Raw genomic sequence first — 16746 nt, 5'->3', positions numbered from 1 at the left:
TAGTTTTGAAATGCTCCAAATATCGCGCCTTAAATTGCTGAACGCGGTTTCGAAAGTTACTATTCCCAATTTTATGTCAAATGAGTTTATTGTACTACACAGACTAAGCATGTTATTTTTTTTATTCTTTATTGACGTGAATTTTGTCCTTTTGTAAAATAAACCAGTCAAATGCAAGATATTATTAACAAACAAATGCTTAAAACAAGAATTGCAAAGTCCGGGTCATATCAAGGACAAATTTTAAAAGTTTTACCCGAGTTTTGTTCCAAGATCCACCACTGTACAAAGGAGCAGCATTGCGGTAGCCAGAGACCTTGCGCTCGTAGCACTATTTCTTGTGTTTCTTCGCCGCATTTGAAATATATGAACGACACCACACCAGCAGCGAGAGCAAACCAGAAGTAAGTGAAATCCTAAATTGTTTTTCTATTAGCCATGGATTTAGTTTAATCCAGAGAAAATAAATTTTTATTTCCTCCTACCACATTTCACACTGACTGGTGCGGAGGACGATTGCCAAAAGCGAACGCATGCGTTCGTCTTTTGCTGTGTAGCAACCGACGTCGCCCGCCCGTGCCGTGGTTGATGTTGAATGCGAAGCCAGAACGAAATAAGCATCAACCGTTACTATCACGCTGGTATTATCTCAAGCATCAGGGATCTGCTGCATGCTAGCGAGAAGAAACAAAAAAAATAAAATAAAAGGACACGCAAGGATAAAATCTCGAAGATGATTTCCTTTCCGCTGTGACGGGCTTAAGATGTAAGTGGATGTGGCGTTGGAGCTCATTTCAAATTGGAACGTGTTTCGAAGTGGTTTACTGAATTTTTCCGACGCGGAGTTCCATCCAGAAAGCATGGCACGGTTGGTTCTAAAACTACTGCTTTTTTCGGTGGTGTTCTGTGAAGTACGAGAAGCGATAGCCCAATCGGATGTGGAAACGGATATTCCGGTGCGAAGTTTGATTGGACCGGAAGCGTTGTTGCAAAGATTGGACAAACTGCTAGATGTGTGCATCGAGAACTATGAAGATCTTACAACGGATTTGCTGCTTGGTGTTGCGATTGCTAGTGGTAAATCTTTACGTTATTGAAGAAGTGAATATAATCGCACAATCGACAACAGTACATAGGCAATGAAAAATTTCTCGAAGTTTATGACCCATGTTCTGAAAATAGAGAAAACAAAAACAGCAGATGCTTGCATACTAATATTGTAACATTTTGTTGTTGATTGTTCAGTTCAGGTACCTAAGTCTGAATGAGTTCAAATCTCTCTATCCTATTTCGAATTCATGACCGTAGCACTATTTCATAAATGGTTACCACCCAATCGTTGAAGTATACTAATTAAAGAGTTTTAAAAAAATCACAATTATAATTGTTTACAAAAATTTTCAAGAATTCGAAAGGTAGCTCTTCCAAATAAGAAGCTCACATAAAGACAGACCTCAGTATATCATATTTTATTTGATTTGTTCTCTTCGTTATGCCTTACATGCCCAAATTTATTGAATTTTATCAAACTCGTTTACTTAATTCAATTCGCAAAAGTTTCGTCTATTTTTTAAAACTTTTTAGATTAGCCTAATTAACTAGATTAGTTCTGTTTTCCGAATTTTTAAATCCGTTGATTTTCTGGTTCTATTTCATTTGAATACTTTATATAGAAGAATTACTAAAATTAAGTTTCATATATGTGCTGTCCAATGAGCAGCTCGAAGTAGCTCGAAGTTGTTCCCGTCCTGCTCGTTCTTTTTTGTCAACAAACGGGCATGAGCGTGACAGCCCGAATAAAAAATACAGTAGAATAACAATAAATTGTATTGCAACACTACTATTAATAACATTAAATTGGCAATAGATTATATTGTAAATGAAACCATAGAAATACATTAGAATGCATTGTTGTGAACCATTTACTCAAATGTAAATGAAGTTTTCGCAATAGAATGTACGGGTTGTTAAGTATCGTAACTATACAAAATCTGAGATTTTTCCATACATTTTTTTCGTCACACAATAGAGTGTATGGTTAATATATTGTTGAAATATCCGAACAAAACTGTTCAAAATACAATGGATTGTATTGTATTTATATAGTAAAACAATACGATTTTTGATTTCTCAGTTGTGACAGCTTTACTGTTTAACATTGCAATTTAAAGGAAAAAATTGCATATTTGGCGCTATGAGGCAAATATTGTTATATAGTTTATATGCAATGTAAATAAACGTTTAAAAAGTTATCAATGTATGAATCTTATGTACGAAAACGTTTCAAAAATAATTGCAAGTATTGTTACATTAGAGAAATATGTTGATGTATTGTATCCTCAGTGTTGATACAATCTGTGCAACCATCAAGAAACATTGTATCCTATTGTATACCGTACATTGTATGGTAATTCAATTGTTTACACTATTGAACCAATAGTACATTTTTATCCGGGAGGAACAACTTCGAGCTACTTCGAGCTGCTCATTGGACAGCACTATAGAGTGCAGACAGATTCTGTAGGAAAAGAGGAAAAAATGTAACTTCATCTGCAACCAGCAAGCGCTGTCACGAATTGTCAGATGCAACCAGCACCTTTTTGTGTAAAAGTATTGGTATCCCTCAAAAAGTATTCCGAATGATTTTGTTTTACGAGTACTTTTTCACTTTGAAAAGTATTCTAGAAGAGCCAGACAGCTTAATATTGAACTGTTATGAATACGTGTTTTATTTCCGATAGGAAAATCTTTATAAAAATAAGTTTACAAATCCGTAAATCACAAACACTTTTATTGTGCTCAGAAGATTCTACCCTGGATTTAGGTGAAACACTCAATGATGATCAACTGTGATGAAAAGAAGAACAAGTGTCAAAACAAGGAAAAAGAAGCCGTCTTTGCAGGTCTCGTCTCAGATCAGAACGTGGAACGCTTTAGACGGAAACAGTACACGGAAGAAATAAACTACCCAATAGTGAGTTTAATTCACCCAACCTCGAACATCCGTACGGGAAGCCAAAATTGAGTAAGTAGGGTCGAAGTAGTTTGCCTTTACTCCCATGTTGAAAAAGTACCCAACGGAAAATTTATTGACCCAAATTTAAGTTTAATTCACTCAATTTCGACCTCAGGTAATAAAACTCAAAATTGGCTTCCCGTATTGAACTGGCGTCGTTGGATTGTTTGGCTCTTTTGTTTTTGACAACAAAAGAAAGAGTGGATGAAAGCGGAGAGAAAAAATAACTCAAAAGTAAGTTTAAAAGTACTCAATTTTGGGTACTTTTTTTCTTCCGTGTAGGGCCGCCTTTTTCAGGAGCAGAAACACCGCCTGAAAGAAGCGTGCGAGCCGAGATGTGCAGGGATAAGAAAGAGAGCATCTTGACGGACGAACGTGTGGTGATCGAAGGTGGAAGCAGCACTTCGAGGAACACCTAAATGGTGCTGAGAGTACAGGCAGTGAAGGTAATGGCAGCGGAGGAGATGACTACGTCAGTTCAGCGGACGATAGAAGCCAACCAGCCACCATATTGAGGGAAGTTAAGGATGCGATCCAACAGCTAAAGACCAATAAAGCAGCTGAGCTCATCAAGATGGGACCGGAATACCCGGCCACTTGCCTTCTTCTTCATTGGCATTACATTCCCACTGAGACATTGCCTTCTCAAAGTTTACTGTTCATTAAGCACTTCCACAGTTATTAACTGTGAGGTTTCTAAGTCAAGTTCCCATTTCTGCATTCGTATATCATGAGGCTAATACGATGATACTTTTATGCCCAGGGAAGTCGAGACAATTTCCAATCCGAAAATTGTCTCGACCGGCACCAAGAATCGAACCCAGCCATCGTCAGTATGGTCTTGTTTTGTAGTCGCGTATCTTATCACATTGCTAAGGAGGGCCCCTTGCCTACACAAACTGATTGTCAGAAGCTGGGTAACTGAACAGCTACCGGAGGAGTAAAAGGAAGGGGTCATATGCCCCGTATATAAGAAAGGCGACAAGCTGGAGTGTGAGAACTTCCGAGCGAGCACGAACTTGTTCAACATTACGCTAGAAGGTGTCATGCGAAGAGCCGGGGTACGATTTTCAACAGATCTAGTCAATTTATTTGTTATTCGCAGATGACATGGACATCGACGCTACGCTATACCGTTAATGACGTCAGATACCCGGATGAGTAACTGTGAACCTCAAACCTAAAACCCAACCTCATCCGTCCTGAAATTACGCAATCTAACCTCGCCACGAGTATCTTGGTCTATGCCCCTTTCCTCTACTAACTGTTGATAATAAGATGATATCGATTGTAAATATCATAAAGTCTAGGCTCCGTTAAATGTTATACACGCCTGAGCCTGTCAAATAAACGAAATAGATTAAAAAAAATGGCATGGACATTGCACTTTTTTGGAAACATTCGCCCCGGTGTGGTGGTGAAAATGAACATGATACGGACGGTCTTGGCAATTGCAAACGCCGGTGGAATAAAAATCCATCGAATGGATATGCGAATTGTATTCGTTCATTCATTTATTTAGCTTACGTCTGAACAGATAACACTGAATCAACAATTTGACGCCACAATACACGGTTCGATGGCGCATCTCTCCATCCTCGAATACGCCCCACGCTCGCCAAGTCTGCCCATCTCGCTCGCTGCGCTCCACGTCGTCTCGTACTTGCCGGGTTGGAAGTGAACACCATATTTGCAGGGTTGCTGTCCGGCATTCTTGCAACATGCCCTGCCCATCGTACCCTTCCGGCTTTAGCTACCTTCTGGATGCCGGGTTCGCCGTAGAGCTCGGCGAGCTTGTGATTCATCCTTCGGCGTCGCACACCGTATTCTAGCACACGGCCAAAGACGGCCACCAGTCCAACTATTGTTGCTTCACGTTCCAAGCAGGTGAATAGTTCTGCCTCCTTTGCAAATGTTCGGCCGACAATGCACAGTGTCCGATTTCGTCGATTTCACGATCAAAATTGAATAACTTTTAAACTGTTGGTTTTGGATATTTGGTATCTTCTACAAAGTTTTTAGACATGAAAAGACGCATCTTTTGGTATAATGAGTTTGATGATTAATCCACCTAGAAGTGAGATGAAAATTTTTTTCACCAAAAACATAAATAGTGAATTGAGTTCGGTATTACGTGAAACTTTTAGAACATACCAAAGCTCTATCTATTAATGGTAACGAAATATGAGCGTTATCTGAGGACGACCCCCTTAAAAACAGTTTTCTCAATATAACTTTTCAACCCGATTTTTTACGTTTTCGTGGTCTTCTACAAAGTTTTTTTTTTATGAAATTAAAACATGCTATCTATTTTTTTCTTCTAGGAGCATTGTTAATTAAACTTTGCATTTCAAAAGATGTGTCTATACATGCCTGAAAACTTTTTGGAGAATGCTGAACCTTTAAATTAAAAGGTTTAAAAGTTATTCAATTTTGATCATGGTATCGAGTGTTTTGAACTCCAATACATTGAACACTCTGAAAGTAACATACCCTACCCACTCTTGCCTACAAGGGTTTTCGCAAGTCAGTTAGAGAAGGAAGCTAGGACTTTCAATTACCACCTGAACCAACTGCGCCATTTTGCGCCGGAAGGAGTTATTTAATGTAAAAGTAAGTCGAAAATAATGGAAAAACTAGAATAACTTTGTTAGTTTGAAAGGCAGAAACACTCTAAATGCGTATTTTGTTTAGTAGAGCTTCGGAATGTTCTACAAAGTATACCGAACTCTACACATTTTCTGAAGAAACCAATTATCTTTTTGGCGAAAATAAAATTTTACTCACTTTCAGGTGGATTACTCATCAAACTCATTACATCAAATGATGCGTTATTTCATGCCTAAAAACTTTGAAGAAGATACCAAATATCCAAAACCAACAGTTTGAACGTTTAATTTTGATCGTGAAATCGACGACGTTGAATTTATTTCTTTTCAAAGGTAAAAGAAACGAAATTTGCTCAAACCCCACTTCAGAGAAATGCTAGTAACTTAGCCGGGCAAACTCTAATCTTCTCGCGGTTTTCTGCATAACATTCTGTATTTAATTCTACAAGATCTGAATGAGTACCATAGTTCTTCATCGTAAGTTGTGTAGCCCAGCTGCAATTTACTGTTTTTGGATGTTTCTGCATACATTTTACCATATAAACTTCCAACGAGTTTAGCACCGCCCAAACGTTGGCCGATTTGGCTGAAATTTTGTCCAGAGCATCAGGGTATCAAATAGAACCGAATAAGAGGGCGGCCCATCAAAAAAAATTTAAAAAAGTTTTTCCCATACTAATTTGAGCCACCCTAGTCTGCATGTTGCGGAACCTAAGCTGGTTACGTATTTCGTAGAAAGCCCTAGTCGCAGCAGCAATACGTTTTTTCACTTCACGGGAAACGTCATTGCCACATGTCACAAGCGTTCCAAGGTAAACAAATTCTTCAACAAATTCAAACACGTCCCCATCAAGCACTATACTACCTCAGCACCAACACCACTAGGTCTTCCTCTATATATACCTTGACCTTCCACTATGTACTTTGTCTTAGTTAGAGTTTCCATTTCCCGGCCATTTTCGTTGTCCCGGGATTCGGGATGAACTTGTTCGTTTATCCCGGGAAATCCCGGGATCCCGGGATTTTTTTATGTTGCCTTAGAAAACTTATTTTTTAATTTAAAAACGATTTTATTCAATGTTCAGGGGTAAAGTTTATATTTTAGAAAAGCCAGATAATACAGAGTTCAGCAGCTGGAGTCGGAATCCCTCGGCAACATGTTGGGATCCAAGCTCTAGAACAATATTTGATGCAGTGACCTCCATTACTGCATTCTAAGCATAGAGTACCTGCACCGAGTAAAAATACTCTCAATGACTAACCTCGTCCCCTATTCAGTATGATTCGGTTAGGATGAGGAATTTTGTCTTCACTGTTGGTTATAAAATAATTCGCGATTCTGAATATTTGAAGGTGATGCAATTCTTGAAATAGGTTTTGTATAACCAACTTGAGCATATTTGTACTTTTAACTTTAGTATACGTTACAGTTGACTCGCTCGCTCACTTTATCGTCAACGAAACATCATCGTACAACCGTTATCGTTATCGAAGTTGGCGTTAAATTAACGACGATAATTTATCGATTAACAACCCAGGAACAGATTATGGTCTAGGAAGATTTCGTATCTTAAACATAGTGTGGATGGATTATCTACAGAAACGTAATCGCAGTCCTGGATCCTTGGATGGGGCGCATAAGTCTCGTGGCATCGTGGGATCATGCATTGGCTGCGTAAGTCATGGGTTGCGCCGTACAGAATTCAGTGGGAGGTTCGAACTTCCGGTAGCTTAATAGTTGGTTAGTAGGAGTCCAAGCGAAGCTTTGATCAGGAGCTGGTCAGCACCAAAAACCAAAAAAATTAGGTATAGCATCAGGGTCGGACCACTTGTACCTGCGTATGTGCTGGAAAGTTTGTTGTACGAGCGTCGATTGGAAGGACATGAATTAGATCAAGAATTGTTTTGGAGGCAAGAGGCTCAGGAAGACTGACTCAATGTTGGGCAACGCGATGAGATTAGCAAGGCGAATATTAGCTAGTGTACACAACCTCGATGTAGACGGGAGATGGGTAGGCAGCAGGTGCCAAATAGATGTAGCTGATCTTCTACTGTAGATACTTGTCATTTAATTAACAAAGAGCTGTAGCTGCTGGAAAAAGTATCAGTCAGGCCTCTATTGAGTGGTATAGGAAAATCTAATATTTTTTGTGAAGGTGTTCTATTAACTATCTCCGATATTTTCATGTCTGTTCCTCTCTTACTAATTTAATAATAAGATGATATCGATTGTGCATCACAAAGAACCTTGGCTCCGTATACATGCCTGAACCTACCAAATAAACGAACTTGGGAATAAATCGTGTCTGATGGGAGGTATAAAAATATGATATGAGTTTATCACCTAAGTTGGGTTTCGCGTTCAAAACAAATAACTTTTTTAAGAAGAAAAATTACACTGTTTGCGAACCAGAATGAAACAGTATTTTTTTTGTCCCGGGTATCCCGGGATTTTCGGGATTTCAAAAATAATATCCCGGGAATCGGGAAATCCCGAATTTTCCTAAATCCCGGGATTTTTTGTCCCGGGATGTCCCGGGATGGAAACTCTAGTCTTAGTAGAGTTAATTGTTAAGCCTATTCTTGCCGTTTCCCTCTTCAGTGGGTTTACCGATTACAATGAGGTCGATGTCGTCCGCAAAGCCCAAGAGCATATGCACTATGCAGCCGTGTGAGGATAGTGCCGTTCCTTTGCACGCCAGATCTCCTAATAGCACCCTCGAGTGCAATGTTGAACAATTAATTCGAAAGTGCATTACCCTGCTTCAGTCCGTCTAAGGTCGCAAAACGAGATTGACACTTCGTTTGCAATCCGAATACTTGATTTCGAGCCATCCAGCTTTGTACGTATCAGTCTAATCAGTTTCGCCGGAAAACCATGTTCGGACAATATCTGTCACAGCTAATTTCTTTTCAACGAATCATGCGCTGCTTTGAAATCAATGAACAGATGGTGAGTCTGCAAGTTGTACTCCCCGAATTTGTCAAGGATCATCCGCATCTAATCCGTCGTTGATCGGCTCTCACGAAAAGCTGCCTGTTATTCGCTTACGTAGGACTCCTCAAGCGGTCTCAGTCTGTTAAACAGGATACGCGACAGGATTTTGTACGCCGAGTTCAGAAGGGTGATCCCTCTGTAATTGGCACACTCTAGTCTGCGACCTTTCTTATAGATTTGGTAAATGAGCCCATCAAACCAGCCGGCAGGCAGTTCTTAATCCTACCATATTTTCTGGATAATGTGGTGGATTGATTGATGCAGCTGCTCACTTCCATGTTTGGGAAGCTCGTCCTTCCCGACTATGTTCATCCTGCTCCTTAATACACCTTCATTTTCACCGTTCAACAAATCTTCGAAGTGCTTCTTCCACTGCCACCATAGTCTTATCTGTCAGGAAATTCTCATCTCGACCATTGCACATGGTGGGCACTGGCGCAATTTTATGCCACGAGTAATTGACAGTTGCGTAAAACCTCCGCATATATTTTTTTCATGTTCTCCTGCGCTTCAGCTATCACAATCTCTTCGTGTTGCCTTTTTTTCTGCGGTGGGCTCGTTTCTCTTCTAACCTTTGTTACACTGTATCGCTCTCTGTTGGAATGGGTACGAGTATAGATAGTGGAATATATAGATGAGCGAAGATAAATCCCCTGTCTCCAAACGAACTGTCAAACGTGTCTCCAAACGAGCATGACGTCACGATTTCAATGGAAACGTTAAGGGCTGTGACGTCATATGCGCGTGTGCACGGGCAAAAAAATCGACTCAGCCATGCTTTCGCTCATCTATAGATTCTACTATCTATAGGTACGAGCCACTAGCATTCGACTCCTAGCATCATTTATCTCGTCCGTCACTCGCTGGCTCATCAAACAAACCATTTCGTTGGCGTCGCTGTGCAGTGTCTAACACGTCCTGCGCTGTTGACAATCTGTTGACGTCGCCAGATCCGGTAGCATCCCCTATCCGCTCGTCCAGCAACGCCTTCAACGTACAAGCGTTGGATATTGAAATGCATCGTTTTGTTGTTTCGTGAATTCGTGAGTCTGGAAAGGTAGTGATCCGAGTCAATGTTCGGACCTCTGAAGGACCTTACATCCATAACATCAGAGAAATGTCGTCTGTCGATCAGCACGTGGTCTATCTGTGAGCAAGTGTCTCCACTCGGATTTTGCCAGATGTGTTTCCGGATATTCTTACGTGCGAAGTAGGTACTGCTGATTGCCATCCCTCTAACACCAGCAAAGGTCACAAGACCATTATCGTTGTTAGTGGAATGAAGGCTTTTCGTACCAATGACAGGGCGAAAGAAACTTTCTCTTCCGAACTGCGCATTTGCATCCCCGATGACTCTGTATATTGTGTGTTTGGCACTCTCCGTAGGCCTTATCAAGACGTTCATAGAACTCATCCTTCACGTCATCAGGCTTATCGTTCGTTGGGGCATAGATGCTGATCAGGCGATATTTGAAGAATTTGCCTTTCATTCTCAACACGCATATGCGGTCGCTTATCGGTTTCCACCGAATAACACGCTTCATCTGCTTCCCGGTCACCATGAAGCCAACTCTACGTTCTGCTTTATCACCGCCGCTATAGTAGATGTGGTGCTTGAATGAAGTGTTAGCTATGGGATCAATCGCCCGGAATTCACGTTCTCCAATTCTGGGCCAGCGTATTTCCTGGATTGCTGCCACACTCACACCGACCTTTTGCAGCTCACGAGACAGGAGCCCAACACGTGCGAGTTCATTCAAAGTTCTCACGTTCCAAGACCAATAGTTTTCCTTAATTCGTTGCCGGATCTGTTGCCGTTGAATCAATCCGTTTGCCCTACTTTTGCAGGTAACTGTAGAATCTTCGGTAGGCTACCTTACCAGAGTTTGTTTGTTTGTTTGTTTATTTGTATACATTCATCTGACACTTTGGTGGTCTTAATGAACAATTGGTTTAATATACTTACTAACTAAAACATACAACATATAAAAACGCCTTAAGAAATAAAAATTATGCCTAGAAAATAGTTATCATCTTATGAGAGTCGTTCTTGAATGGTCCGCGTGGTTAAGTTGAAATCAAACAGTTCAAAAACGTCATTGAAAATACTACACATAAATCTAATAGGATCATGCTGACCATACTCAACGTTTCGCGTTTCGAGGTGGAGGAAATTCCGCTGGCGTAGAATTCTTGTAGGAGCGTAAATATTGATCTCAGTTAGAACAGATGGGGCGTCAATTTCTCCTTTTAAATTTTTCGCCGCAAATACAGCTTGAGCGATGGATCGTCGTCGTTCTAGTGTTTGTAGTCCAAGAAGTTGGCAACGTTCTTCATATGGAGGCAGGTTTGTGGCACATTCCACGGGAGGAAGCGCAGAGCATATCGTAAGAATTTTTTCTGAACTGATTCGATCCTAGCAATCCAGTTGGCGTGGTATGGACACCAGGAAACCACACTTGACTCCAAAATGGATCTTACCAGCGAGCAATACAGTGATCGCAGGCAGAATGGATCATGGAATTCTGAAGAAATTTTGAGTATAAATCCAAGCTGTCTATTTGTTTTAGAAATTACATCAGAGTAGTGGACTCGAAATGTGAGGCCACTATCCAGCATAACGCCCAAGTCTCGTACTTGCGTTACTCTTTGCAACGGCTGGTCTGCGATGGTATGGTCAAAGACAAATGGTTTTATTTTTCGATGAAACGAGATGATACTGCATTTAGCAATGCTAACTGTCATGAAGTTTCTGGAACACCACATTACAAAACAATCTACCATCTTCTGAAGCTCCATGCAATCTTGTAGACTCTTAATTATCATGTAGATCTTGACATCGTCTGCGAAAAACGATCGGTATCCGATCGGCATCCGGGTGGCAACAATATATCGATTTCATTTATGAATAGCACAAAAAGTAATGGGCCCAGATTGCTTCCTTGAGGAACTTCGGAAATGTTACAAAACGTTTCAGACTGTTCAGTTCCTATTTTGACACACAGTGTGCGATTAGACAGGTACGATCTCAACCATGAGACAAATGCGGGGGAAACGCCAATTTTCTCCAATCTAGCTAGTAATATTCCATGGTCAACACGATCAAAGGCTGCTTTGAGGTCCGTATAGACAGCATCAACCTGAGCACCAGATTCCATGCTACGTAGGCATGTGGAAATGAATTGAACTAAGTTCGTTGAAACAGATCTCTTTGGGAAGAATCCGTGTTGATCAGAGGAAATGTAACGCCGGCAACTAGCAAACAGAGCATGATTTACAATAATCTCGAACACCTTCGAGCTAGCACACAGCGAAGTAATGCCACGATAGTTTTGAATGTCTGCCTTGTCACCTTTCTTATGGACAGGGAACATAACCGATGATTTCCAACAAGTAGGGAATTTACGTTGCGCCAAGAAATTATTGAATATAACAGTGAGTGGATATACAAAAGCATCAGCGCATTTTTTTAATACACAGGCAGGAATTCCGTCAGGACCAATAGAGCTGGACTGTTTCAATTTATCGATTGCTGCTTTAACAAAATGCGTAGAGATTTCGAAGCAACTTAACTCAACCGTATTCCTAGGAGTGTCATGAAGTGCTGCAATTATTTGCGATTGCGATGCCACAGAATCGTTGAATGCAGTCTTGAAATGTTCCAACAACAGGTTGCATTTACCTTGCAGCGTACTGGCGCACTTGTCCTTAAGGTGCATTTCCAGTGGCAATCCATTTCCTTTCCTTTTGGAATTGACGAAAGACCAAAACTGCTTCGGGTTCCTACGGAGGTTGCACTGTGTACGGATCACGTATCGCTTGTAGAGAAAACGGTTGTTGATAACTGTTACTCGCCTTAGTGAAAACCCGCTTCAGGAATGGACAACGAGATCGACAGTAAATACGTAAAGCTTTTGACCTCGGTCGTTTCAACTGACGTAGTCGGGAATTCGACCATGGTGGTTTAGGGACAGGCCGACGGAGAGAAACACAGTCAAGGATGGCTTGATTCACCTGCTCGTTGAAGTAATCCACTGCGTCATCCACGCAAGTTGCCGTATCAAGAGCTCGCCAGTCAATGGCAGAGTTTGTCTCACACAAAGTAGTGTAATCGGCGCGATGAAAATCCAGGCTATGTAGATCCGCGACATCTTCGTATACCGTTTGGAGTTTCAGTTGAATGGTGATCTCAAGGGCCGGATGGTTCAGATCAAGGTCGATCAAAGGTTCCGTAGCATTAAAAACAGAAGATTCACTTTTGATGTTGTCATTGACTAGAACCAAGTCAAGTATACGAGAATTGTGATTAGCAATCGGGTTGATTTGCGTAAGGCCGTTTAAACTGAATCCGTCTAACAAAACTGAGGTAGAGGGCGGGAGGTACGATTGCTGCACATCCAAGACCGGGAACGTATTCTGTGCAGTAGACCAAACCAGATTGGATTGATTGTAATCTCCAAGCTTAATTGCGACGTCCAATTCATCCAAATCTGAATGAATTGCCCGAATAGATTCGACATGATTATTAATATCAGTGACATTTGTTCGCCGGTCTGGCGGTAGGTAAAGAACTCCGACACTAGCAGTACCAGTGGGCATTTTAATCCTGATCCATAGTTGTTCGAGGGAGTCACAGACCGGTGTAGGATCTATGCAACAACTTAAACGCGTTGATACGGCAATCAGGACGCCGCCGCCTCTTGATTTAGTGCTGTTTCGTTGGTTGCGATCATTTCGAAAAACTGTATACGAGGTATCGAACAGTTGCGTAGACAAAATGCGGTCATCAAGCCATGTCTCTGTAAGGACTATGCCATCGTAGAATGCATCCGAAGCAGTTAAGAAGAAGACATCAATCTTAGTGCGTAAGCCTCTAACGTTCTGATAGTATATTTTAAGGTGGCCTTCGACTGAATCCGTACTATTACTGACAGGAAACCAGTGGACATCAAAGTTGGCGGCGTTGGATGTTGTACTGCTACAATGTAAGGGTGCATCAGGCAGAGAGAATGAAGGACAGCTTGGGTACTTGCCTGCGAGGAGATTTCGGAAGACCCCTTCCCTATCCACGAGAACAGGGCCGGGGTGACTCTGATGACAGGAATCGGTGGCGTCATGGAAATGGCTGCTGATGTTGGATGGCGCGACTGTTTCGGGAGGGTTGGGGACTTCCTTACGGCTATCGCAGGTGCACCCCGGTTGGTGTAAATCGCAAATAGGGCTTCCGTTTTCGCTGGTGCTGGAACATACTGCTATACTGCTTTCTTCAAAAATGGAAAATGTGGAAAATGAGGTCATACAGACTGAACACTTAATACCTAGCATGAGACAACAGACAGGACAAATAACACCAAATGGACCAGTGGAGATTTTTTCGATCATGAAAAGTTTCCTCCTTACCGGGGCGGGAATCAAACCCACACTACATAGCACATGCGTCTAGATCGTCTAGACGATTGACGTCGCTAACCGCACGCGCACGGCGCACCGCAGCTGACACTTAGCAAAGATCCACCACCCCCTCTCTTCTAAGCAAGTAATTTATAGACGATTTCAAAGGTTCTGCTATTCCTTCAATGAAAAGGGTTATTTACCTCCCTCGATGTTTGGGCCAGAATTGCGCTCATGTGATTGATCGTATCTAAAATTCAGCAATCTAATTATGCATTCTACTAAAAAAATGCAATTTTACCATTACAGGTCAAATGAAGTCAATACTAATGAGCTCAAACTTGGAGAATCGATCATTCATAGAAAACCTCAAGCAAAAATGCGACTATGTGGAAAGCCGTATAAACAGTATTTTCTCCTTCCCAAGTTCTGCAAATGCCATAGGTAATTAATTTGATACAGTCAAGAATTTTCTTTCTTATTTCATTGAATATTTTCAGTTAGTAAACTTCTAATAAATTCAAATTTCTGGAAAAAGGACGAGAGCATCGGGTATAGCAACGCCGCGCAACACTTTTTGAGCTTTGATAGCACTGACGTCGTTACACCATCTCGCAAAAAATTACATGGCGGCCGCCATACGTTACACAGTTATCTACGCGCGCTGGAGCTTGGTGCTCCCAATGAATTACAGTCAGGTATTTATAATGCATACCCATCAATCAAGTAAATAGGTTAATCAACACAACATGTTTTATATTTCTTATGGTGCACCATAATTCAAACAGACAAATGCTTATCTGAGCTACTTGTAAATGAATCGGAAAATGAGTTCGAAATAGCCGTGCCGGCTGGCGAGTCATCGCATCCCAAACCGCTCCTGCTGAGTCGTGAATGCAGCAATGCAATGTCTATTCGCAGGAAATCCTACGGTTATCATCTGACTCACAAGTAATAAGCTTTCTTTTGATATTGTAAAAAAATAACATGCTAATTTCCCCTCAGATTACTTTTCTATCTGGTTTTGGGCAAGGAACGCTTCAGCAACATCCAACAGGAGTTGATCGTGACCGCCAAAGACAAACTATGCGAGCAAGTGCTACGAGAATCGCAGTTGATCGCAGATTTGGATTATCCGGAAATTTTCCGCGACCTATTCATGGAGCAGGTGTTCCTATGTGCGTACGTTGGATATGACGAGTTTAGGAATCAATCGTGGCTGGGCGAAATTGTGAGCTGGCAAAATGGCGCTGGATGTTTCAAGTACTACCGGGATGAGAATTCTGTCGGGGAGAAGGCGTTGAATAAGCATTGTTCCTCTCATATGACGGGAGTGGGGGCAGCGGTTTTAGGACTTTTTGCCCGATTGCAGTTGGTTGGATAAGTATGGACAATCTCCGAGTTGAAGTTGTATATGTGGTCAATGTTGAATAAAGTACATAGCTTTGAATATAATGTCTACGGAGAAGCACGAGTTTACATTTCGATAAATATAAATCTACAAACCCGAACTTGTTCTACGTGTGTTGGAAGTAGCACATTATGAATCATTCGTGTCGCATCTACAAAGACGGTACAATCATAACTAAACAACTAAGCTGATTCTATTTTATAATTGGTCTTTAATTATTACTATAAGAGCCGGACTTGATTGTGGGGTTTGAGTAAGTTACCATCAGCGTGTGATTATACATTAACACCTCAGCGTGTCGAGCAGTGCGCAGCAAGCCATGACTCGGCCTCTTCTGGTCAGACCTCCGTGGCGTGCACACACACCCACGGAGAGCTGCTGTCATGACATTTCGCTCCGGCCATTTGGGACCACACATTGATGACAATTCAGTGAATTTGAAAGATTTATCCTCTTCTTCATCCATAACACAAAACTCCACTCTCCACAGGTATCTAAGTATAGTCAAAGCTATCGGATCCCGAACAGGAGAAAATAACGCGATAAAACTTCATTTTGTTATTGATTCCCTACACTGGTATGAACTAGGTGTGCATAACGGGTAAAATACCAAAGCAATATCAAAAATTATTAGGAAAATTACTTCATGCATGACATACTCTGTTATTACAATATCAAACGCATAACGAATTATGATTTGACCTACCCTGCAATATGGGTGTATCGTGTATGTATATCAATCGAGCTTGATAAATAGAAAACTCGAAAATCGATTTCCGATTGGAAATTCAAGACGATCATTTCCTACTGTCTCTGCGAGTTAAGGGCCTATCTAGCACGTGGTGGGGGTTGGCAGTTGGCTCTGTTAAACCTTTTACAAAAAGCTGCATGTGTCCGTAAGCAGGCCCTATCAAAGCGACCGTGTGCTACTCAAAGCGCACAGGAGCCCAAGGAGTGCCAATTGGCACATCAGGATCAATGCCAGCGAGATCCTGATTATGGCATTCTGGCCGCGTGTTAACGGACCTTGTCTTCGATATCGTAATATTGTGAAAACGAGGGCTGGCAATCTGACGTTCTACTCTCTTAGTAGAGCCGGGTGACACTGACTCGAAACGGCGAGTGGGGTAATGGCTAGGCTGTCTTCCAATCCAATCCTGAAGAAATAAGGTTCCGCCACCCTCCGCCCGCCCAGTTATTTCGGTTTTACTGACGCTGGTCGTTTCGGTCTTGCCTATCAATTTTGATAAATACAGCAACGCACAATACGTTCTCACTTATCCTTCTACTTCTCATTTGCCCCAATACAATGGTGCGACAT

At 41.5% G+C, this 16746-nt stretch overlaps 1 protein-coding gene across 1 annotated transcript; it reads left to right on the top strand.

Annotated features, from left to right (window-relative positions):
• The first annotated feature begins 783 nt into the window (after nt 1-783).
• On the top strand, nt 784-15472 carry LOC134218006 (uncharacterized). Its single transcript, XM_062696884.1, has 5 exons — nt 784-1077; nt 14324-14458; nt 14515-14712; nt 14803-14965; nt 15020-15472. Exons 1-5 carry the CDS (start codon nt 861-863, stop codon nt 15396-15398), a joined length of 1092 nt encoding a protein of 363 aa, XP_062552868.1. The 5' UTR covers nt 784-860; the 3' UTR covers nt 15399-15472.
• The last annotated feature ends 1274 nt before the right edge of the window (nt 15473-16746 follow it).

The sequence above is a fragment of the Armigeres subalbatus genome, chromosome 2 (assembly GCF_024139115.2).
Source record: "Armigeres subalbatus isolate Guangzhou_Male chromosome 2, GZ_Asu_2, whole genome shotgun sequence".
In the NCBI taxonomy this organism is placed as follows: domain Eukaryota; kingdom Metazoa; phylum Arthropoda; class Insecta; order Diptera; family Culicidae; genus Armigeres; species Armigeres subalbatus.
Note: the sequence above shows the minus strand (reverse complement) of the source record. Positions and strands in the feature narration are given on the sequence as shown.